This window comes from Macadamia integrifolia, chromosome 8 (genome assembly GCF_013358625.1).
Source record: "Macadamia integrifolia cultivar HAES 741 chromosome 8, SCU_Mint_v3, whole genome shotgun sequence".
Lineage (NCBI taxonomy): Eukaryota > Viridiplantae > Streptophyta > Magnoliopsida > Proteales > Proteaceae > Macadamia > Macadamia integrifolia.
This window is the reverse complement of record NC_056564.1, coordinates 9,223,492-9,250,306: the sequence shown is the minus strand read 5'-3', so window position 1 is coordinate 9,250,306 and position 26,815 is coordinate 9,223,492. Positions and strand designations below refer to the sequence as shown.

Sequence of the window (26,815 nt, the reverse complement as noted above, 5' to 3'; positions counted from 1 at the left end):
AAAGGAAAAAGAGCCACCAATGGATAAATAAACTGTCGTGTCTACAATATTATTTCGGGGAGAGTTTTCTGTCCAGAAGGACCCCTGCGCCAGACAAAGGGTGCTCGGAATATAGTAACATCCTCTTCTCTGACAACTCTGTTCAAAGTGATTTAGGATTTGAACATCTTTCTCATGCTAGTCGGGACACCCCTCCCCTCTTGCTATATATTTTGTCATTAGATGTGATGTGCTATAGTGCTTGGACCTGCAATCTGACAAGTATATTCTCTCTAAACCAACCAGAGTTTTAAGTGGTCACGGTTTTATGCTATTCTTGATGATCATTCTCACAATTTTATGTCAGTGCATCTGTGTATTGAATTGGTTACACTATTTTTATGTTTATAATTCGATGGAAATTTATCATTCTGACTTGTTTTACGTACTTATGGGAAAGGTATACTGCAATATGGAAAAAGAGGTTAATGCCTTCTAAGGTCTCATTTTGGTGGTCTGCTGGTGAGCAAAGCTCCTCCCATATACGAGGAAAGGGTGAAAGAGGATCACTATGCTGCTCTTGATGGTATCAAACCGATCTTGTGGTCTATCTAGGTTTCGATAAATCCAATCAATAGGGAGGCAGTTATAAAGCAAAACTCCAATGCCCCCTCAGGCTCCATCACCAACGAAATTTTCTTCATAAATAAAGTTAGAACTCTCTCTCTCTCTCTCTCTCTCTCTGTGTGAGAGAGAGAGTGAAGAAGATTAGAATTTGGCTCGTCTCCAATTCATCTTTCACTCTACGAATGGGACGTGTGTACATTATAGGGTTATTCAAACTCACTTTAACCTTTTGACTCCTCCACCCAACAACTCCATTCTCGGATTAAACCCATTTTTTTGGAATTCATACTCATCCCTTCATCGCCTCTAAACCTGTGACCTTAGAAACATCAGAAGCTTTTTCACGTGCAAGGATTGGTCTTGAATCAAGACAAGCCATATTTTTCGATTTTTCAATGTTCCCAAACCCATCTGCAGTTGCTTCTACTGACTCTTCGGAATACTTATCCGAGTTACTCTTCCCTTTGGAATTTGCGGTACTTTGTTCTTTCATCTTTCTAGGAGAAGTTATATTTCACCTTTGGATACTCTTTTTTTTCTCCTCACCTCTTGGCCCCTCCACTCTTCCTCCCCCCATTGTTTGAAGTCCACCACCACCCTTACAAGTCCCATCCAACCACAATAAAAGCAGAAAATCTCTTCATTCAAGGTTAAGAGAAGTCCAAATAATTATTTTTTTAGCAATTTTTAGGGAAAATCCAAATTTCAAAGCTGAATATTCCATCTTTTCTTTAGCCCAAAATTAAAATATTAAAATTTTCAAATATTTAGGTTAAAATAGCATTCCTTCACAAGATGATATTTCATGCGGATCTAATTGAATAACCAACTCTCTCAATATTGTAATTGGGCACGCATCAACCTATAACAAAAGAACCAAGTTCTACTCATCAAATGGTTGCACCAATCATTCAGTTCTCCCTGCCTGCTGTTTCATGCTTATAGCTTGTAATATTAGACCAAATCAGAAGCCGAACCAAAGGGAGCCAAAACACCACTTATTTTCTGCTTACAGTTTCTCCCCGGTTTAGCCAAATTGTATCCTCAAAACCAGAAAAACTCAGAACTGGACCTGAGGTTTTCCCAATTCAACCTCTATCCATTTCTAACAACGAAGGTCATTACTACTCCACAAGGACCATAAAGCATTCTTATCAATTTGCGAATGATTCAGTGTACGCCCATCCTAATTACGTACAGAGGGTAAACGTCTCAAAATCCAGTAAGGAGTAAGGACTGTATCTTCTAAGATTTTGAACATGACTTCTGCTATTGCATGTTTGAAACACGCAAAATCTGAACAAAACCAAAACCAAATGAAACTACTTCATTTTGAGTGACTTTCGAACAAGGTGCAACTCATATATAGGTAGAAAAAGAATGGCAAGGAAAGCTTTGAAAATGTTGAAACACAGCCTCAAATTATGCTACTTGTTCTTCAGTATTCCCACATAAGGGAAAACCGAAATGGGATTATGCTTGCAATTAATGGAGTTTGTAACATTTTAAACTTTATCCATGGAAAAAATGAGCACAATAGCAGGGGTAACATTATTTCACTCCAGGCAAGTTCAATGAATGCCCAGACAATCCCCAATAATTGGTTATATATTGTTCTTCTAGCCCATCAATCTACTTCCCTTCTAAAGAATTTCTTGGCCTGTCAAGGAGATTAAACAGAAAATCAGCAAGATGGATTCAAAACACACAGGCAAACAATTTGAACAATGCCATTATTTGTTCAAAGCAAGAGGATAAAAGAAAAAGGTGATGCCTCTGCCAAATTAGAGAAAGGTTAACTCTTTGAAAGGTGGGAAGCAAAGCGGTGGTGCATCTGCGGATTTAGAATAACCTTAAATCTAGCGTATGGTCAGGTTACTCTTACCCTGTCATGAAATTTGTTAATCTGTTTTATTATAGATCGCATCAAATTGCAACTGAGAGAGAGAGAGAGAGAGAGAGAGAGAGAGAGATGAAATGTAAAAGCCAAGTTTCAAAATTTATACCTGCTCCAATGTCAGAAACATGATCACGTTCCAAGATCCTAGACGACCAAAATTTGGGATGAAACCCTTGTAAAAAGCCAAAGGCCCCTGAAACATAATATGACATCAGTTGTTTCCTTTCTTGCTTAAATGCAGCTAAAGATATTCAAACAATTAATAGCAGATTTTCCCTCAACATCAAAATTATAGCCAATTCCAATTAACTTAGATCCCATCTCAGCACTATAGTAAAAATGCAAACGAAAAGGCACAACTGGAGCCAGCAATGGTAGAGAATAATGGAATGTTATTCAAACCAAGGTTAAAATTTCAGATTTTGGTGGAATTTTGACCCCTGCTGAAACCAATATATTTTAGTAAATTTTGGAAATTTTGAGTCATTTTGTTTACCCCCAGTCAAAACTGAAATTTCGAACCATGATTCAAGCATGATTTTCTTAATCCACCTTAAACAGATGAAAGCATTTTAATGCCATCCCAACCCATAAAAATAATAGGGAACAAGGTTGAATACTCAGAAACAAACCCATATCATGCGTACGGATGCTTAGAGGGAATTAAATTTTGGTCTGGATCAGTCAAGATCTCTGTATTTTCTTACATGAACACCGATTTCAATGAAAACATCAAAAAGTGGTTCTTTTTTACAATCTCAGTCCCTACTAAAACCAAACTATTTTGGAGAGAGTCAACAAAATGTATTAACATCAGATTGCATGGATTCTTTAGATGAAAGGTGATATAGGGATGGTGAACCTCCCAGCCACCCAAAACAAACCTTCCATTACCTGGTTTACTAGTATGGACTATGGAGTACCAAGAGCTCATAAATATTAGGAAAGGCCAACCTCCACAAGCAAAATATATGTACAATAAGGTAAGCCTTTACCAAAAAAAGTAGGGAAAACAATCAATGCAATCCAGAGCTATGTAAATACATGCGGATACATAATAAGGTACGAGAAGATGTACAAGTCCGAACTTCAAATCTTACATCCATTTCAAATGACTTAATTTCATTTCAAGTACAAACAAACAAATGTTCACAAAGAACAATGCAATCATTTGGCTTCACTTTGTCCCAGATTTTATATATTTATATGTTCATCAGTTGAACCAGAAGTAGTACAAGTATCTATTTCAAGAGTCGAGTCATTTCATGTGGGATATTGGTCACTCAATATGGGATCACAAGGTGATGCAGATAAATTCACTGGCTTAAACTATAGCAAGAAAAGGACCAACCCAGCCACCCCAAACAAGCCAAGCCTGGCTAATGCTGGCCCAAGCAGTCCACCTCTTGGGAGGACAGTTGTGGACAGCTTGTAGAGCCCCAAAGTCTTCACCAACCAGCACCTCAAAAGTCCTCCCAATCAGCCTCCAAAGTCTCTACTAAAGTCAATAAGGGAGGCTTAGCTTATCTACAATTAGCCTATAAATACCCTCAATTGTAAGCTTGTAAGACAAACTGGAAATGAATGAAAACCCTTGAGGTGTTTGCTTGCAAATCTGTTGTCTGAGAGAGACTGAGAGATCAGAAGAGAGAGCTGAGGGTGAGAGACCCAGGCTGAGAGAGCCACCCCTATCCCCTCCATCCCCATCCTCTCCTATCCACAACTTATCTTTTTTTTTTTTGTTGTTTTCCCTATAGCTTATGTTAGTCTAGCTTTGTTTGGGGATTGTTACTAACATTTGAAGGCTAGCATCAAGCCTGATTTTATATTTTCCATATCTAGTATTCAGGAATTGTTATCTATTGTAAGGGTCTATCATGGGGAATTTCTAAATCTTGTTGTATCTGAATACTGGGGAGCTATTTCATTATATTTTGCTGGATTTTACATATCCTGTAATCAGTCCTACTATTGTTGTTCTGTGATCCTGTCTGGGATTAAGTCCCTTGTGACTTGACTCTACATTAACTTGGTATTAGAGCTATGGATGACGAAAGCTCCAATCAAATTACTATGGAGGATGTGATGAAGGCCATTCGGCAGATTTCTGAGAGGATGGACAGGATTGAGATGATACAAGAGGCTACTGCTGCTCAATCTATAGCCCAGCCAACTATGGGGTTTGCCCCTAATAATCCTCGCCGAGTTTTACCTCCAGCCCGAAGGAATGTTCCAGCACGTACACATCATGTGGATGAAGAAATAGATGAGAATGAAAGAAACCAGCCACACTATGATGATATACACAAGGTAAAGTTGGAATTGAAGGAGTACAATGGGAAGCATGATCCCATCTAATGCAGGAGTAGATTACAAGTAACTAACTCCGCAGTTTATAACCCCAAACAATACAAATAGGAGTAAGAAACAAATAAATAATACCATCAAATAAATCACTAAGGATACAATACCCATATAGGAGCAAAACCAGCCCAAAACCTAACCCGATAGGAGAGAGAAAGATCTGTTATAGAGCTGGAGAGAGAGAGGTGCGGCCAGGGCTGTAGGAGTCAGATTGAGTTGCACTCTTGGGCGTAGATAGTCCCTAGGGAGGGTACAAAAACCCCCAAAGTTGAGAGGATTCTGACGGCTGGTTGTGAAGTTACAAGCTTTCTTGATTTTCTGACCTAGGAGAGAAAACTGAGAAGAACCTTCAAAAACAGCAATTGAATGCTTCCAACAGTGACTAAGTAAGGATCGTGGGACCCTTATGAGGCCTAGAATACCTTGATTGAAGACCCGGCTGAACAAAGTACAGAAGAGAGAAAGAGAGGAGATCGATCTCTCTCCTATTCCCACTAGGATTGCTGATAGGTTCTGATTTTTGGAGACTTTTATCAAAATCTGAACTATACCTCTTGAATGTTACAGCAAATAAAATAAAAAAGAAGAATAAAACAGATGGGCGGTTAAGAAGAGTGAAAGAGAATAAAGGAAGTTGCTATCTCAGCCTGGGCTTCTCCCCCATAGCTATCTCAGCTGCTCTAAGTATTTAGTTGCAAACTTTTTTTCATAAATGCAAACTTTCTTTCATTCAAATCTGTCCAATAATGGTACATATGCCTCTCTATTTATAGAGGGGAAGTTTACAATCATACTAATACTAGGAACTAGTTTCCCAATAGGACTAGACACTCCTACTACAACTAGGATTCAAAATAGGACTAAGACTTGACTTTATGACTCCAACATGGAGTAGGACTAACTAACTAATAGTCCATATAGAACTTTACAACCAACTAATGGTCTAATGGGCCTGTATTGAATTAAATAACAACTAATTAAACTAATTAAACTAATGAACAAAATCCCGTTTTCCTACATTCTACCCATATTTTAGGTCTATTAAAGTCGTCCATTTCAAAGAAAACTCATGGGATCAAAGGCCCAACACATACATAACACAACCCAAGGCTTATTTGCAATAAAATAAGCCCAAATGACTTATCTACATCAACTCGCCCTCTCTTAGAAAAAATTCGTCCTCGAATTTTGTAGAGTATGAGGGTGATTATATCATGGTGCACGTCCCTCTTCAAGCCATAGAAAAATTCAGGTAGCTCTTTGATGATAAAGATGTAGTCTAGAATGTGAGGAACTCGATCTTCAAGATACTTTAATGGGATGACAAACTCCACATGCTCAACTTCAAGATCTTTGGATGTATCCATAGGGTCGTCTACATATGCACCTTTGATCTCTTCTAACTTCAATGCAACATAAAGCTCTTTTAGTTCATCTACCTGGTGGTTCTCAATTGGTTCCGTTGATGGTTCAAACACAACTTCATTCTTGAACCCCTTAGGATCTTCTTCTTGGTTGTTCACAATTATCAGAGTTGTTGTAGTGTCAAGTTCCTCAGTCTCAACCTCATTGTTCAATGTGGCAACCTTGTTGCTTTCGACTTCTTCCACCTGAGTCTCGTTGATGGGAACATCAATGACTAGTTCTTCCTTAACAATAGGAATGGCTGAAAAATTTTTAACACTAACCTCAACTTTTGACTCTAGTTCACTGGTCAGAGGTGTCTTCTCTTGTTGCTCCTTTGCAATAGACACTGATAATTCCTTCATGCTCTTGTTAATTGTGGGTGGCTTTTGGACATCTGGTGGAAGGAAGTACCTGCTTCGTTCATGCTCAGATAGGTACATGCCTGCCAACTCATACTGCATCTCATCCCACGTTCTAGGTTTACATTCTTGAGCTTGAAGTTGCCTTTCACGGACTCTCCATTGCATTCGAACACAATCACTCATCTGGGAACGTGTATATTGGCGTTTTTGTGTCTCTGTTAAGTTGTAGTTGTCAAAGTACATATCTAATCCACGCATCTATTCAAGGAATTCCCCATGAAAATAACGTGGTTGATCATTAGATTGGGCAACAGTGGATGTATTATGATGGAAATCCTGTGGAGGGAAGAGCATTCTTTGAAAATATACAGTGAGGTATTGTGTCACTAACTCGTACTTCATCTCTTCCCAAGTCCTAGGCTCATGTCCTCGAACGCGGAGTCGCTTTTCATGGACTCTCCACCAATCTCTAGCATGACCAATCAACCGGAAACAAACAACTTGAAGCTTTTCTGTTTCTGTCAAGTTATAATAATCAAAATATTTCTCCAGAGAATCTAACCAATCAAGGATGTAGAATGAATCCCTTTGTCCAGCGAAATAACGAACTGATGGCACCATCTTCAGTTAGGCTCTGATAGATGGTTTGGAGCTTTCTTCAACCGTAGCTCTGATACTACTTAATGCAGGAGTAGATTACAAGTAACTAACTCCGCAGTTTATAACCCCAAACAATACAAATAGGAGTAAGAAACAAAGAAATAATACCATCAAATAAATCCCTAAGGATACAATACCCATATAGGAGCAAAACCAGCCCAAAACCTAACCCGATAGGAGAGAGAAAGATCTGTTATAGAGCTGGAGAGAGAGAGGTGCGGCCAGGGCTGTAGGAGTCAGATTGAGTTGCACTCTTGGGTGTAGATAGTCCCTAGGGAGGGTACAAAAACCCCCAAAGTTGAGAGGATTCTGACGGCTGGTTGTGAAGTTACAAGCTTTCTTGATTTTCTGACCTAGAAGAGAAAACTGAGAAGAACCTTCAAAAAACAGCAGCTGAATGTTCATTAGTGACTAGGTAAGGATCGTGGGACCCTTATGAGGCCTGGAATACCCTGATTGAAGACCTGGCAAAACAGAGTGCAGAAGAGAGAAAGAGAGGAGATCGATCTCTCTCCTATTCCCCCACTAGGATTGCTGATAGGTTCTGATTTTTGGAGACTTTTATCAAAATTTGAACTATACCTCTTGAATGTTACGGCAAATAAAATAAAAAAGAAGAATAAAATAGATGGGGGGTTGAGAAGGGTGAAAGAGAATAAAGGAAGTGGTTATCTCAGCCTGGGCTTCTCACCACAGCTATCTCAGCTACTCTAAGTATTTAGTTGCAAACTTTCTTTCATAAATGCAAACTTTCTTTCATTCAAATCTGTCCAATAATGGTACATATGCCTCTCTATTTATGGAGGGGAAGTTTACAATCATACTAATACTAGGAGCTAGTTTTCCAATAGGACTAGACACTCCTGCTACAACTAGGAGCTAGTTTCCCAATAGGACTAGACACTCCTGCTACAACTAGGAATTCAAAATAGGACTAGGACTTGACTTTATGACTCCAACATGGAGTAGGACTAACTAACTAATAGTCCATATAGGACTTTACAACCAACTAATGGCCTAATGGGCCTTTATTGAATTAAATAATAACTAATTAAACTAATGAACAAAATCCCGTTTTTCTACCTTCTACCCATATTTTAGGCCTATTAAAGTGGTCTATTTCAATGAAAACCCATGGGATCAAAGGCCCAACACATACATAACACAACCCAAGGTTTATTTGCAATAAAATAAGCCCAAGTGACTTATCTACATCACCATCTTTTTCCAAGATTGGCTGAATGCACTTGATGACTACTTCAAGTGGTTCCGTTTAACTGAAGAACGGAAGATGCAACTCGCAAGCACCAAGCTCACTGGAGGACCTAGGGAGTGGTGGAGATCCGAAGAGAATAGACTCATCCGGTGATGAAGAGAGCCATGCACTTGGGAGGAGATGAAGGTGTTACTTAAGGAGAGGTATCTTCCTGCAGCCTATCGGCTACGTCTCTATGACCAGCTCAACACCCTTAGGCAAGGTAACATGGCTATAGAAGAATATATTGATAGATTCAATGACTTACTCTCACTTACAGGTGCGGATGATGAGGATGAAGGATTGCTTATGTCCCGATTTAAATTGGGCTTAAGACATGACATCAAAGACAAGATTGGTGTGACCGATCTTCGGACCTTAAATGATTGCTTTGAAAAGTCTATAGATGCAGAGGACTTGATCAAATCAGCTCCTAGAAGATATAATCAGTCCACTGAGGTGAAGAGATCTTTTGCTCCTAACAGGCCTAGGCCTAATGGACTACCCCCTACCCAAGCTCCACCAATTACACAAGATAAGGGTAAGGCCCCTATGGTTAACAAGGAGGGCAACAAGTGTTACCATTGCAACAAGCATGGCCATTTTGCTAAATTCTGCCTGCAACGTGGTAAAGCCAACTCAGTAATTTCAGCTATTGAATCCAATCCGGAGATGCTTGTTTGTGAGTCCCAATTGGATGATGACTGGGCATTTAATGCCGCCCTTGAAGGCGAGGACATGGACGACACCCTAGATCATGACTATATCTAAAATAACCATAAAGTGAACGTCATGACAAGAATCCTAGTCGCTGAAACAAAAGGGGAAGATTGGCGTCGCCATTGTGTATTCTACACCATAATGACTAGCCGATCATCTACGGCACAAGTGATCGTGGACAGTGGGAGTTGTGTGAACTTGGTATCTCAAGCGTTCGTCATTAATGGCCAACTAAAGCCTGAACCACACCCTCAACCTTATAAGGTATCTTTACTTAATAATGATACCCTAGAGGTTAATCAACATTGTTCTGTGTCACTGAAAATTTCAGGATATGAAGAGGACGTGTGATGTGACGTCATCCCAATGGTGTTGACGGACGTATTGCTTGGGCAACCTTGGATGTATGACAACAATGTCTTGGTGGGAGGTACCAAGAACCAGTGCTTCTTTGACTTCAAAGGGAAGCCCTTGATATTGAATCCACTCAATGTACCCTTGATGAAACCAAAGCTTAGAGCTGCTCAAGTGAAGAGGCAACAGATACTGAAGTTTGTATCCAAACCACCAGAGTCTAAGGAGACTCCCCCAAGCAAAGACACGGCGAAATGGTGCTACTACAAGCAAAAGGCAGCCATCAGAAAGAAAGCTACTAGCTCTACCACATCGGGAACTCCTAGCAACAAGTGAAGAAACATAACTTCTTTTAGCACTAGTGACTAAAGAAATTGTGCCTGTAAAAGATACTAACTTTCCTAAACCTATAAAGGAAATTCTCTCTGATTTTTCAGATCCAGTGCCAGACGATTTACCCGATGAGCTACCTCTGATGAGAGATATACAGCACGCTATTGATCTCGTGCCCAGGACTATACTCCCAAACCTACCCACTGACCATCTCAGCCCTACTGAGCATGCCGAGCTCAAGAGATAAGTGGATGATCTACTTCAAAAGGGATTTATTGTCGAGAGTATGAGTCCATGTGATGTACCAGCTTTATTGACTTCAAAGAAGAATGGATCGTGGAGGATGTCCATTGACAGTAGAGCCATCAACAAAATCACTGTCAAGTACAGATTTCCAATACTAAGCCTTGACGATATGTTGGACATGTTGTCCGGAGCCACTACCTTCTCCAAGATCAACCTAAAGAGTGGTTATCATCAGATTCGCATCCGCCCTGGTGATGAATGGAAGACAGCTTTCAAAACAAATGATGGATTGTATGAATGGAAGGTCATGCCTTTCGGTCTTAGAAATGCCCCGAGTACTTTCATGAGGATGATGACACAAGTACTCCGACCATTTGTCGGTAAGTTTCTGGTGGTCTATTTTGATGACATTTTGATATATAGCCATACACAAGATGAACATCTTGATCATTTGAGGCGTGTAATGAGGGTGCTACGAGGTGAAAAGCTCTACATCAACCTGAAGAAATGCCCATTCATGTTCCCTAAGGTGGTCTTCCTTGGCTTTATCGTATCTTCGCAAGGGGTCAAAGCTGATCCAGAGAAGATAAGGAGCGTCATAGAATGGCCAGTACCACAAACTCTGACAGATGTTCGCAGTTTCTACCGGCGATTCGTTCGGAATTTCAGCACAATCATGGCACCATGGTTTTTAAGGCGGTAAGGCGACAGAGGTGTTTGAGGGTCTTTCGGAGCACCTTAGTGATAAGGCGGGCATAAAACGTCGCCTTATTGACTAAAGCGTTCCTGTGTAATTTTTTTATAAAACCAATCTATTTGGCTCAAATCCTAGTTGAATCCTATTACTTATATGTTAAATAAATATTAAAGGTTCATATTCATACCAATGTAAGATATTCATCAAGAAAACAAATCAATAAAGTGAATAAACTAAGTTCATCTTCATCAATTATCGATCATAATAACATATTAACATATAATATAAATACATAATTATGAAACAAAATTATAAATATAAAGAAAGAAGACATAAAAAATATAAGTATTTATTATACTTACCTCTATGATGCCAAAATGAGTGCCTAAGCCCTAAGGCCATCCACTATATTTGTACTCCTGTCAAAGAAGAATGAAGCTCACCGTTGCCAAAGCAAAATGGTCGCCTGGAGCAGTGGTTCTTCCTTGTTCCTTGATTCCTTCTTAAAGCCCTATCTTAAAACCCTTGATAAAATCCAAACCCTGTTTGTGAATCATGTTTTTGTTTTGTTTGTTTTGGTTATTTTTGGTGGAGTAAAGCTAATCCCATACATCTCAAGTGTTAACAAAACCATACACCTACCGATAAAAAATCTATATTTGGAATCTTCATCAAGTAATTTTAAAATATGTATAAAAAAAAAAAAACCCATAAGGCGCCACTTCACATAAGGCGGAGCACTGCCTTACCATCTCTAGACCGCATCAGCGCCAAGGTGCTAGTAAGGCGACGCCTTAACAACGCCTTAAAAACTATGCATGGCACCCATAATTGAGTACATGAAAGGGGGCAAGAATACTTTCCAGTGGACACCGGCTGCCACTAAGGCTTTCAATTTGATTAAAAGGAAGATGACGGAAGCACCCGTACTTCGCCTCCCCAATTTTGATCTCATATTTGAGGTGGCCACCGACACATCCCATGTGGGGATCGGTGGAGTGTTGATGCAAGCAGGACACCCTATTGCCTTTTACAGTGAAAAGCTTAATGATGCCAAAAGAAGGTATTCCACCTATGACTTGGAACTTTACGCTGTGATACAAATCTTGAAGCATTGGAGGCACTACCTCATCGGCAAGGAGTTTATCCTTTATTCGGACCATAAAGCCCTCAAGTACCTATACTCTCAAAGGTCTATTAGCAATTGCCATGCTACATGGATTGCCTACCTCCAAGAGTTTATTTTTTCCTTAAAGTACAAAGCTGAAAAAGAGAACCAAGTAGCCAATGCATCGAGCAGAAAAGTACTGTTGATGAACACTTTTGCTGCCTACAGCAGCGGCCTTGCACACATAAAAGATGAGTATTTACTTGATGCTGATTTTTCTAAAATCTTTGAAAATTTACAGCAAGGTAGTAGTAATGCAAAATGCTCATTGGAAGATGGATATCTTTTCCGGGGGAACGCGTCTGTGCATCCCTGGTACATCCATGAGGCAATTCCTAGTACGAGAACTACATGGAGGAGGGATGGGAGGACACTTTGGAAAAGATAAGACGCAATCTCTAGTTGCTGATTTGTACTATTGGCCACGTCTACAGAAGGACATTCAGCACGTGATCCAAAGGTGCCGCGTATGTCAACTTGCCAAAGCAGATAAGAAAAATACGGGTCTCTACACACCATTACCCATACCACATGCACCTTGGCTGCATATTAGCATGGACATTGTCCTCGGCTTACCACCAACACGTGAGATACACGACTCCATATTTGTGGAGGTGGACAGGTTTTCAAAGATGGCTCACTTTATACCTTGTCGAAAGACATTTAATGCAAGCCACATTGCCAAGATTTTTTTCAAAGAGGTCGTACGTGTCCATGGGCTGCCCGAATCCATAGTCTTTGATCGTGATGTGGAGTTTGTTAGCTACTTCTAGAAGACTCTATCGATGAAGATGAACACGAAGTTAAAATTCTCTACAGCCTTCCATCCACAGACAGACGATCAGACGGAAGTGGTGAATCGAAGCCTCAGTAATCTTCTTTGATGTCTTGTTCGTGATCATGAAAAGACATGGTCCTCAGTGCTTGATATTGCCGATTTTGCGTACAATAGCTCTGTCAACCATACTACCGGACGTACGCCTTTTGAGATAGTGCTCGGTCTTCAACCTCGAAGACACGTGGATTTGGTACCACTACCCCCTCATACACGAGTTAGCATTAGGCAGATGAGTTCTTGAGGCACATTATAGAGGTAAACACAGATGTTTGGCGCCGTATTGCTATTAGCAATGAAGGCTATCAAGATATTGCCAATCAACCCCGCCGTAACGTGGAATATTAACCGGGTGATATGGTAATGGTCCGAATCACTCCTGAACGATTTCCTCTAGGTACCAACCACAAATTACACTCTTGGAAAATGGGACCATACAAAGTACTGAAGCGTATTGGTCCAAATGCTTATATGTTGGAGTTGCCATTGGATATGAAAATAAACAATGTTTTTAATGTGGCTGACCTCACACTTTATGTGGGTCATCATATTGATGAGGGTGATATTGAGCACACATTACGGCTCCCTCAGTTCATAACCCCTACTGACGATAAAATTGAAGATGTGTTGGACAACAAGTTTACTACTATGCGAGCTGGTAAGGGTTACTACTCGTTCCTTGTCAAATGGAAGGGCCAACCTATCAAGGACAGCACGTGGATCCACGCCAACGACTTCAAGCGTCTTGATCCGGATCTGTATGAGCATTATATGTCATTCCTCCATTCATCGGAGATTAATGATTTTAAGAGGGGGAGCTGATGCAGATAAATTCACTGGCTTAAAATATAGCAAGAAAATGACCAACCCAACCACCCCAAACAAGCCAAGCCTGGCTAATGCTGGCCCAAGCAGTCCACCTCTTGGGAGGACAGTTGTGGACAGCTTGTAGAGCCCCAAAGTCTTCACCAACCAGCACCTCAAAAGTCCTCCCAATCAGCCTCCAAAGTCTCTACTAAAGTCAATATGGGAGGCTTAGCTTATCTACAATTAGCCTATAAATACCCTCAATTGTAAGCTTGTAAGACAAACTGGAAATGAATGAAAACCCTTGAGGTGTTTGCTTGCAAACCTGCTGTCTGAGAGAGACTGAGAGATCAGCTGAGAGAGCTGAGGGTGAGAGACCCCGGCTGAGAGAGCCACCCCTATCCCTTCCATCCCCATCCTCTCCTATCCACAACTTATCTTCCTTTCTGTTGCTTTCCCTATAGCTTATGTTAGTCTAGCTTTGTTTGGGGATTGTTACTAACATTTGAAGGCTAGCATCAAGCCTGATATTATATTTTCCATATCTAGTATTCAGGAATTGTTATCTATTGTAAGGGTTGGGGAATTTCTAAATCTTGTTGTATCTGACTATTGGGGAGCTGTTTCATTATATTTTGCTGGATTTTACATATCCTGTAATCAGTCCAACTATTGTTGTTCTGTGATCCTGCCTGAGGTTAAGTCCCTTGTGACTTGACTCTACATTACAAGGATCCACCACAAACAGGTGGATCGAGCAGTCAACACTTTATATGAGACACAATCTATGCGCCCCGTACAATTACTAAAAATAGAAAAATATGCTTTCCTTTTTTCTACGTAAAATGTAAAGTAACAAATATGAGATTTCTAACGATTAAATTCTCCAGTCATAAATTGGATGATAACAATTGTATTTTTTCAGTTGTTCATGCACTAAAACTGATGTTAGAGGATAATCATTTCAAATGGTAATTTATCTCGAAACATGCTTAAAGGAAGACAGGTAGGGAAAATGAACATACATCGTTTTTCAAAGTCTTAACGAAACAGTCAATTGTACTTTTGTAGGTTGGATCTCCCATCATTCTTGACTTCACCTGCAATAAAACCAACAAAAATAATGAGTATTGTCTTATAACTTCTTTCATAATGGGAGAAGAAAGTAAACAAGCTATGTAACTGCTTGACTACCACAGAAGGGAAACCAAATAATCCAAACTAAAACAAGAACCACATCTCAAGCCAAAAAGAGTTCATCACATTAAAAAAGAATATTTGAAAACACAAGAGGGAAGATTCTCTCAGCAGACCAAGAGCAAGACTTGACTTTAGGCTTACGGAAAAAGGCGAAAACTCTTGGATTCTTTCTAGCGCCTACCGAACTAGCTTTAGCCGAAAGAACCACTTACAAAAATGAAAAACAGAAGGATGGCAAGCCTGTCTGTAAGAAAAGAACTAATAGACACTGTGATGAATTAATCCTCCGATCAAACTCCCAAAAAAGGTGATCCACAAAATAAGTCTTAATTTGGGTCTATTGACCCCATCCCGCATCAACAGCCAACATTTAACTTGGCAATCAGTAGGACAAGCATCATCTTTGATGGTGGCCAGTTACATTATTAGTCCCTTTGGCAAGTGATAAGAGTATATGGAGGTTAACCCATGTTGATTGAATTTGGTTTCAATCTGTCTTTCACGGTTACAAGCTGGTAATTTCAGGACGAAAATAAAAGACACCTACTTTAGAACTGGTTCAATTAACCATAAGACCAAAACAGACACACCCCACCAAAAAATATATATATATATATATATTTTTTTTTTTCCATATTTCGCAAGTTCTCAGTTTCACCAGTGAAATAAGTACCAACAAGGGGGAAAAAACTCGTTGCAGATGAAGTAATGAGACCCTCCTTCTTAAAACATTTTATTAAAATGTTTTTCAAATAATATAATCAATCAAAGTCTGCAACCTTTTTTTTTTTTTTGAGGGGAACAATTTGTAACTGTTATTTATAAAGTAATTCAGTTTGACCGTCAAACAAATAAGGAATGGCAGAGAAGGGGAGCTGATGCGGAATTGCAGATCCAGATTTCGAAAACCAGGGTCAGTTTGCTAATGGGCCTACCCAGATGCACAATAGTCAATAGTAGGAAAACAATGACAATTTTGTAATACATGGGGATGGCACTTTGGTAATTTAAACAGAATCTTAAAGGTAAGTTGGGAAACACTAAAATGGATATAAAGGGAATATAAATTAAGGATAGAGTCCTATCTCGGAACCAAAGTTAAGACAAGGGACATAAGGGAATAAAGGAAGATGGGAGGGGGTATTAAAGCAAAATGGGAAATAAACAAAGCAACAAATTGAGGGGAAAAAGACCACCGTCTTCTATATCGAGCAAGAGGCGGAAATCTCACAGAACAGACCCGGTTCGAAAGTAGGAATGTAGAATCTCAGTCGGTTGAGTTTCTTTCAACCTGAGACTTCAGGTAAGTCTTTGTAACACTCGGGCCTCTTAAAATCATCCAAGCACACCCAACAGCTCATGAAAAAGAGAGTTTAATTTTCTGCAATTGTTCTTGGTGACAGACATGAAACCAGAACTGAAGTTGAGTTAGAAGTTCCAGTCAAGAAGACGGTTGGGTCTCAGATTTGGCAAGCAGGGTCGCCCTATTGGTACTGATTCAGGTCCTAGAATTGAGATGGTACGATGAAGAATCGAGAGGGATCCATGCCTCTCTTACTGGACTACGATGCTCGCAGAAACAGGGAAGAAAATAAAGAAGAAGAAGCAGAGGGAGAGGGATCACACAAGAAGAAGGGGAGGGGAGGAGGAAGCTCGCACAATTCCAAAGCCACACAGGTTCTCAAACCACAACTCAACTATTCCATTCTATTCAATCTGCCCCAATGAATTGGGTTACAAGCATATTTATAAAAACGAAATAAAAAGCTTCCGAATTGAAGTCTAAAACTGATATAGAAATAAAATCTCCTAATTATCTAACCCAACCTAAGTGGAATCAAACTCTAAAATTAAAAATGGAATGAAGCTCTAGCCTAACTGAAAGATTGCAAGATAAATCTAAATAAGTAAATAAATGAACTACTAATAATCAACTAGACCAAAGACCCAAATTTGGACCAGGTTCATAATCTAAGTTCCCAAACAGATTCGGGTCAATCCATGGAAGCACGCCTGCATCAGGAGCTTTCATTTAAAAGACAACATCAAATGGTCTAACCCAAGTTAAGATAAATATTTTTGTCAAATGAATTTCAAGAAAAACAGATCACCCAACACTATTAAACTTCATAAACTATGGAACAAGAAGATGATCAAAGATGACTTACCACGTCAACTGGGGAGCCAATACAGACAGCAAAAAATCCTGCCCCCAAACCAGATAGAATATGAGTAAAAACATTATCTGTGAATCCTGGGATCTTCAAAATTGTCTGCATTGGGGGAAACAAAGATCAGTTAGAAAAAGTAAATGTTAGAGAACAAGAAACAACCATCAATAAGATCCAAATATTACCTGTTTCACTTGATCGTAACTGGCTAGTTCAGCAGCATTTATGATAGCATTACGAGCTACGTTAGGCCCAAGCCCAGTCCACAACGCCCCCACCCCTTCCTAAATGTCAGATCAAATTTAGTACAATGGAACAACTACATCATTACAAAAAGCAGAGAGACTCATGCAAGAAACTGTTACTTGTTTGACTATAGTAGAATATGCATTCAATGCTCCAGAATAACGTCTTGGCACACCAGGTGGCAATTTTCCCTCAGCTTGAAGTCGAACTTTTACAAGATCAGTTGGATTGGCCACTGTAATTGCTAGAGCACCTGGACATATTATAAATATTTGCTTAGCATACCAAAACGTAAATGGAGAGGAGAGAGATCATTTAATGATGGGACAAAATGATAGAATAACGCAAGTTACATGATCAAGTGACAGCCACAAGAGATAAAGTCACCACTCACCAGTTGTAAGTCCAGCAAGAATCTTCTTGGTTAGAGGAACATCCCCAACAAAATCACTACCAACATACAAGGACTTAACCTGTGCAGCATGCAGTTATGCATAAATATCACGCAATCACCAAGAAAACCAAGATATAATATACATTCATTGGATTAAAAAAAAAAATCATTACTTACTGGTTCATACAACCCAATCCTTAAACCTCCAAAGAGGCATTGACGATGTAGTCCTGGTACAATGCCTTTCCAGAGGGCTGTGAGACCTTCTTCCCTAGCAATAGTTGTGACAGTACCTAACATGCCCCTGTATTTAGGAAGAGCCACACCATCCCCTGTAGCTTTCTTTTGGAGCTGAAGCCTTACTTTAGCAGTGTCCAAAGGAATGGTACAAAGCTGCATGAAATCCATGTGCTTTAGAGATGATGAACTAGATAAACACTAGGCTATAGGAAAGTTTATTTTATTTATGACCCCCATAGTATGATTGTGGCTGAAAATAAAACTATATGCATTATGCCTAGCTTTTTTCTATCTATTGAAAATAGGACAAAATATGGCTTGAGCAAAAGGGGGCTCGATTAATTTTCTTTTCAATGGTGTTCACATTAAAATCAATTGAATAACGAAAAAGTCAGTACGGCATGGACATGCACACACGAGTAGTACCACATGGACATGCAAGCCCCATCTTAGCTTGAGAAACCATAGAATGACCTTGCTAAAATCCCTTGGGCCTGGATAAAAGTCAAGTGAACAGCTGATATATGGAGAGTCCCTGCTTCCCATCCTCATGACCTAACCAAAACAAATAGGGAACCTCCTTCCCGTCCCGTGACTTAAACATAAGCAGTCATCCTACGTTAAAGAGCATTCGACTGCTGCAAAACTTATGCTGATCACTGTTTCAAAAATCAGAATCAGATCAGACGAATTGGCCAATTTGGATCAGAATAGGCTGAGACCGATCCGATTCTCAACATTTCGGAGCGGCCGATTCTAGGGTTTTGGGCCTTGATCGCTGGGGTTTCAGATCTGAGGGGTCAATTCTAGGGTTTTTGGGACAAGATTCGGCAGGGACCTACTCGACCCAAATCTGAGTTTTAACTCCTTTATGCCGATACAACTAGTAATCAGTACGGATTCAAATTCAACAGCCCATGGGTTATAAAAAATCACTAAAACACTAAAATAAAATAAATAGAACTTGCAGCAGCTTTCACGGCTAGTTCTTCAACTTGGCAGTACCGCATTTTTCCCATTACTATAACCTAACACTGATCTGAAATACTGATTTGCATCGAGGAACAGAGTCTGAATCAGCCTAATTTCGCAACACCATGTAGGAGCTATCCGATGAAAAGATCAAGAAGCTAAAAATGCACGCAAATGATGAAACAACGCCACTACTAGTAGATTTCACGCCCATTCACCGATAACTCTTCTTCTACAATTTTTTGGTGGATGGGAAGATATATAAGTCGGAAATTATATCAAATAAGCCAAAAAAAAAAAAAAGCAAAATTATATTGCTCGAAAATCATGGATCATGAAAAGGGAAAGGGGGAAAAAACATTTTGACTGCAAATCATCAATCTAAGAGACGTAAGTGGAGATCATCAATACCTCAGCAAAGCATGCAGCGAAAGCACTACTAGCGAATGTTCCAACAAGCGAAATCTCAGTCTTCGTCTTACTGTGATCAGCCATTGTTGATCGCAGACGAAAGCCGGAAAACAGCAATCCAATGAGGTGAAGAAAGGCTGAGACAAGGGTCTTACTAGTATATGAAAGCAATGAATAATAGTAGATGAGAAGAGAGAACACAAAAAGGAAAGAAACAGCTTTCGCCTTAGATGACGAGAATCTCGGAAGAAGTGACAATGAGCGTTGCAAATTTGCCCAATTGGGACTTTCCGTTCTGCTGTTCCTCGTCACCATCTCATTTATTCGTATTCGTCGTCGCCAGTTCCACTAAGCGGAACTATGACCATCTCCATGAAACAAGATCCAAGATAGAAACTATTGATTTAAAACCCTGTTTGGATCGTTAGAAATGGAGAAAATAGATCTCAGCTAAGGAAGAAAAAATAAATAGAGAATCAAGTTGTCCCAACTCCCAGTGATTGGGGTCAGTTATCTTAATTTCTAAGTTATGCATATCTAACCCTTCTCCTAAGTCAATTTAGGTCTATCTTCCATTATTTTAATTATTTCTATAGAAATTTTTACATCCAAACAGAAAAAAAAAAAAAAATCATTCAATATAAATCACATTGTCATTGATACTAAAAGCAACAACTTTCACTCACTTACCTATTCCTTCCCTATCTAATAATTTATCCTATTTATAACATTCAAAAGGCGATCTACCACATCAGTTATAAAGTTACTAAACCAAGCGCATAAAGACTTTCATATGCATTGTCAATTTCCTTTTCTTTCTCGAGCTCCTTTTTTGTTGCTCATGCTCATGTCACCACCTTAAATGATTTTTTCACAACTTATCATGTATATTAGTTATTTATAAATTAGTTATTCATTCGTCATTTATATTTTATAGTTTTATCAATTATTCATTTCAATATCCCCATTTCAATTACACTAAATATGTTAATATTGTCCAATATATAACTCCATACACCATTCGGTATGCACCCTACTACATAATCCACTCTATTCTAAAGTAGGAAAACAAAATTATCCCCTTCCATTTTGGAAGGGGGAACGATGAAACAAGGAAAAATAATGCATATTTTTAATGAATAAATGTTCTTATTGACACCTCACAAGGTATCAATTGATTTATAACCTTATTTGCCCCTTTGGTATGACATACAACTATTTTTATTATCATCAAAGATTAAAAGTGACATAATTTAAAGGCTTTTTACCGTATGTCATTTTTAGCTTATTTTGTAAAACCCTTTTATACCATTTTCTTAAAAATCTTCGGGGGAAAAAAAGGGTAAAATTACAAATTTCATTTGATAGAGGTGAGGTTATAAATTATTTGACACTAGAAGAGCAAATCAATGCATACTATTACTATTGTATTATCCAACTGAAAAAAAAATAAGCATAGGCTCTTTTTTTTTTTTCCTTTCTTGTCCAAACTTTGAAAGCCTTGTTGTCAATTGGTCAGACAAAAATAAATTATTTCCTATGACGAGACACATATCAAAAGAAAAAAAAAATGCATGAACTAAAAAGGAAATAATAAATACAGTTTTTGACAAGATAAACTTATCCGGTTGTGTGGCCATTGCTAGCACACATACCAGTGGGAGGCTGTGAAAGCTTCTAAGTGGGGGTAATGTCATATTTTTACATCCGCCTATGTCTAAAGGTAAAGGCACACAAGTAATCAGGTTATTTTCTTTTGTTTTTCTTTTCCCTTGCCGGTAAGACAGGATTAAATACTTTCCTATGATGAAGCATGTACATCAAGGGAAAAAAAAAATTTAATAGTAATAATTTTAAAAAATAACCTCATAACTTTATTTTTAGTTTTCTTTTATTTTCATCCAACCAAACATAACCTTTATGCAAAAGCGTGAACATGCCATGCTCATGAAAAGATGGCTTTTGAATATAGAATGCACATGAGATGATGGAATCTTATCCATGTTTTGCTAAAGGGACATTGGAATCTTATCTATGATTTGCTAATGAGATGATGGAATTTTATCTATGTTTCTATGAGAATTATTTACTTGCGGAAATACAAATAGAATCATCTATTTTAAAGGGAATGAAAGTATAAGGCCCAAGTAGGCTATTTTATGACTAAATGGTAATATATCTGTAGGGAAATTAGTGTCACAAGATATTTGTAATATGTCTTATATAACAAGATAACATTTTTTGCCATGTGGCATAATCTGAATGAATCAAGAGGATCCATGTGATAGATAAGCCCATGCCAATCTCATCCTTCAAATATCAGTCTAAGATAAGCACATCAAAAAGGCTTAAAGGTCCCAAAAAAATGGTTCTCTAATTAATTGTGCACCAATTGGTGATACAATGCCTGGGAGGACTTGGGGATATATGCACATGCATTGGGATACATGTTGAGAGTCCTCCCAATCCTTTATTGACACTTTGAACTCAATGTGCCTCTCAGCCCTTTAGAATTGTTGACACTTTAAACTTAATTTGGGGAATGATATGGATATAATGGGACACACCAAATAGTAAATATATACTCGCATAGTCACATATTCATGTGACAAGAATCGATCCACTAAGGGCCCGTTTGGTATCGTTATAAAAAAACGTTTATGGAGTTTTTTTGTTATATTGGAATGAAAAAACGGAATATTCTGTTTCGTGCACTTATGGTCCGTTTCTGTTTTTTTGGAAAAAAAAAAAACTGAAAAAACGAGATTGGACGGAACTCCATAAACTGAAACACCATTTTTTCGTGTTTATTTTACAAAAAACACCATTTTTTCGTGTTAAAGGGAGATTCCGTCTTCCCAGTTTCGTTCCATTTTACAAAAAAAAAAAATCTCGATAAAAATCTGAAATTTTGAAACACCATTTTTTCGTTTAAAAACTGCGTTTTGACACATAAACTGAAATTTTCGTTTTTTACATGAAACGGCGTTTCTAGAACAGAAACGATACCAAACGGGCTCTAACCTTCCAGTGCCTGCTCTTCAAGCAAAAGTTGCATGCTAATATGCTAGGCATTTGATTCACGAGTTATTTCTTTACATGAAATAAATAAATAAATAAAAACACCTATATCATAGTGGGGCTATGACCTCTACTCTCTTTTTTTTTTTTTTTGATAGAAGGGCTATGACCTCTAAACCACCATCGTTCGAATAGTTGGGTTGTAATCTAGGAGGCCATGTATGGTGTACATGTAAAGTAGCACCAAGTTGCTAAATGGTAAACATAGTGGCCCATTGTGATGTGTTACACCATACTTTGTCTAAGTGGTCAAGATTTAGTCTCGAACAAAGCAAAGTAACGGAAATGCCTCGGGAGTTAGATTAAATGTGACTGAAGACCACGCAACTCAACAGAAACACATGATTTTAGGGTTTAGTATGACTTAAATTTGATTTGGTTTGATTTAATTTTAAATGATTGGTTCAAATTTGATTCTGTTCCGATTTTAAATTAACACCTTTAACCCCTCGGCCAATAAAGCGGTGCGCCTTGAGGTCCTTAACCCTGGCTGGGTTGCTATCAAGCTGCAAAATTACATTATCTGCTCATGTAAGCGTGACCATTCGCTTGTTCCGCGGCTTAGGGTGGGCCGCTGGGTACGGCTGGCGTCAGTTCTAGCCCAACTTCACGGTCTGCAGGCCGAAGCATGGCTCAAGTTTGGTTTGTGGTTTCCCAACTGAAGCCCAGCGGATTTTATTTGGACAAAGCCCACGGACTCAACATTAACACAACGAGGGAAGGAAATAAAAAAAAAAAAAATCTAGATTGGGCCTAATCAGGCCCGAGATGCCCAATATACTTTGCCACATTGGTTGATGTCGATCTACCTTTATCGATAGTATAGCAATAAAGAAATATCCATGTGTTACATTGCTTTAAAAATTATATATATATATATATATATATTACGTGGACATTCATTTCTTTGGAAGGAAGATACTGACATTCATTTGTCTACATATACAATTGTGCGTGTCATATTTCACTCGTGTTGTATTATCACCAAATTAGATTTTGCAAAGACAGCTGCTTGTTTAGTTTGTTGGTGCTTTGCAAGTAAATTACAGGCTGATAAAAGGCCACATATTTAACTATCTTAATGATATAAAATTTGAAAATTCACTAAACCAAACTTTAAACTTGAGGTTTTATCGTCCAAGTGGCTCTATATTGAGGAGAATTATGATTTGAGTAATATGTAAGGGAAGTTGAGAATGTAGTAAAAGTTATATCATTACAAAGAGGATAGATTTTGTGCATGGCAGTGCATGGTGTATGGTTATGTGTCAACCATTGCTTGGAGTAAAGTGTTGTGTACTGTAATCGTCATTGCCCATTCAACGATTTGGTGCACAACCATGCACCATGCATAGCCTTGCACATAACCTTTTGCCTAACAAAATTAGGAGTAAATTTTAAGTTCACGCGCTAGACAGGCTTACATGAGCACAAACCTTTAGTGGTACTTGCCCACAAATTTTTGGATTTCTTAAATCCCGCGTGGCAAATATTAGGGCTAAAAAAAAGGATTTTGCAAGAAATCATGACTCTACATATAATTACCAATATATATATATATATATATATTATAAAATATAACAAGTAAAGTCATTACAAAAAGTATATGTGTATATCTTCTAATTTAATAGATAAAAATTACACATCCACATATAACAAACTAAAGGTATTATATATTAAAAAATAATAAGTAAGCAGTTATGGATTTTTCTCCGTATGTATATACCTTAGAGGTCTTGTATAGGGAGCATTTTGTGATCTATGAAGGTGCACACAGCATCAAATATCATCCACATGACATATCCGATGGACTTAAATTTTATGGACATGTCAACCCATGTTTGTATGTTAAGTTCTTGCCAAACAAAGTTGGCTAAATAGGAAAACAACCAATAAAAAGCTCAAACCTATGGAATAATTTGCACGCCGATACAATGGAGTGCGTAAACAAATGAAAGATAATAGTATTACATAAGAGGTTAAATAGTTAGATTTAACACACGATCAATTCATAGACTGACTTGTCTATTTAACGATTAAAGTTGCTAGAAGAACAGGCATTTGCTCTCTTTTTTTTCCTTTTTTTTTGTTGAATAAAAGAAGGGGCATTTGCTATAAGGTGCAATTTTGAAAGATCATCAACCTTAATGATCCTTATTGCCACTCCCAAAATTTTAATTAAAGTACTACGTGTTTAAGCATGGTATCATTTTTATGTGTATACAACTACAATAATAAAACCTTTGGAGCTTCATGTTTTCCTTATAACATCTGTAATATTCTTTCTCATGTATTTATAGTTGGGTATTGCAATATGCATGCATGATTGCTAAATACCCCCCCCTCTTAGGTCAATAGTTTAATTCATATATGAGAAGATGTAAACCTATAAACTCAGGGGATTAAGATGGATAACCCGTTGTCATATGTATATCACGTAGACATGATAAGGTAAAGATAAAAGAATATAAAACAAATGAAGTAGTTCTTTGTACGGGATGTGGCCTATGCCAGTGTCACTGTGTTTATCTCTCTGATTTCCAAAATTAATAACACAAATATCTTGAGAGAGAGAGACGTGGAAACATAGGCATAGGCCACAGTCCCTAATAAAATTATTTTTTCTATAAAATACAATATAGTACAAGATTTGTTTAAGGGTGGGATGCACATCTTCTATGAACAAGTCAAAAGTTATTCCATAATGAAGAGTATTTATATAAAAAATAAGTTTTTCCTTTGTCACTTTAATAAGGGAAGATATTTATATTATTATTACAGAAATTGCCAGCCTAATAAGAAAATAAAATATTCCCTACATCCGTAGTTTCTATTCTTTCATTGGAACAACTTCGACTGTATAGATCAGCAGCCAGAAAATGCCAACCAGCTGATCGGGAAATCTTTTGGGAGGTGACCCCAAAACAGAAACATTAAAAAAAAAACAGTGATTTATTTGATTCTTAGATATAGGTATTAATGATTAATCGGGCCAGACCAGAAGTAAATATGATATGGTTGACTCTTGTGGTAGACCTGGTCTTACGGATTAAAAGAACTGGACACTGAAAGGAAGAAAGTACCCTAAGTCCCTAGCTACTCCTGAGTCAAATTATGGACCAATTAATGATTAATTGGGCCAGACCAGAAGTAAATATGATATGGGTGACTCTTGTGGTAGACCTGGTATTACCCGTCCATCAGAAAATTGGACGGATTAAAAGAACTGGACACTGAAAGGAAGAAAGTACCCTAGTCCCTAGATACTCCTAAGTCAAATTATGGACCAATTAATAATGATGGGAAAGCTATATCCTCTTCCCTAGAGTTTGTCGTAATTATGCGTGGATCAAAGGGTTTGAGCGAATTACGCCCCCTCCCTTGAAATATGAAACATTATTACATTTGAGTCTAATCCGTTAGAGACCGTGAGTTTGAATCTGTTATCTGGTGAGGTAATTTTTTTACACTTAAAATACCCCAAAAACAAAATGAAGTGACCGAAATACCCTTCACTTAAAATGAGCTTGAAAGGGGAAAATCCTCTCATCGTCTCTTTCATCCAAAAGCGTCTCGGATAAACCCTAACTGCAATGAGGTGTTCATCCAAGCTCTTTCCCTCTTTCAATCTCATCTTATGTCTTCATCCAAGCCCTTTCCATCTTTTAATTCATCGTCCTCATCTGCACAAAATGTTCGATCGACTATGTGAGAACCGACGGAATCTCGGTTCATACCTCATACATGAGAAGCGATGGAATCCTTGCGAAGTTGACGGAACCTCTAAACGACGACGGCATCTTTGTGAACCTCACGGAAGGTTCAATCGACTGTGTCCTTGTTGCGATTTTCCTCTTATTTGGTAAGAGGAACATGTGCATCTTCAAATTTAGGGAATATAACAAACAAGGAAAATGCATATCTTCAATATACTCTGTTTTCAATTCAACTGTGCATATTATTGCGTTTTTTTTTTTTTACTGAGATTTGCAAGTGTTCTTTTTTATTTGATTTTCTCTTTAGGGGTTCTCTTATATTGAAATGGGTTCTCTTACTCTTACTGAGATCGTTGACACTGAGCAGAGAGAGAGAGATTGTATTTTTTTTTTTTTTGGGGGGTTTTGTTTTCTCTTTTGAGGTTGTGTAGTTTTTTGAAGGAGACTTTCAACTATAATGTGATTCATCAAAAGTGAAAGAATATTGAATTGAATTTTTTTTTTTTTTTTCTCTCTTATGAGGTTTTGTAGTTTTTGGAATGAGACTTTTAATTATAACGGGATTCATAAAAAGTGGAAGAAAATTTGAATAGAATATGTGGCTTAATAATCATTGATATGAGTTTTTGCTTCTTAATATTTTCATACTTTAATTTCAACCTCACGAGTA

At 38.2% G+C, this 26,815-nt stretch overlaps 1 protein-coding gene across 1 annotated transcript; it reads right to left on the bottom strand.

Moving 5' to 3' along the window:
* Nucleotides 1–2,000: 2,000 nt before the first annotated feature.
* LOC122087321 (mitochondrial uncoupling protein 1) lies at nt 2,001–19,792 on the bottom strand. The gene is made up of 9 exons (XM_042656402.1): nt 19,349–19,792; nt 17,903–18,118; nt 17,726–17,804; nt 17,451–17,584; nt 17,271–17,369; nt 17,083–17,187; nt 14,740–14,814; nt 2,613–2,699; nt 2,001–2,266 (listed from the first exon to the last, which is right to left on the bottom strand). The coding sequence occupies exons 1-9, from the start codon at nt 19,661–19,663 to the stop codon at nt 2,234–2,236; spliced, it is 1,143 nt and encodes a 380-aa protein (XP_042512336.1). The 5' UTR covers nt 19,664–19,792; the 3' UTR covers nt 2,001–2,233.
* Between the last annotated feature and the right edge of the window lie 7,023 nt (nt 19,793–26,815).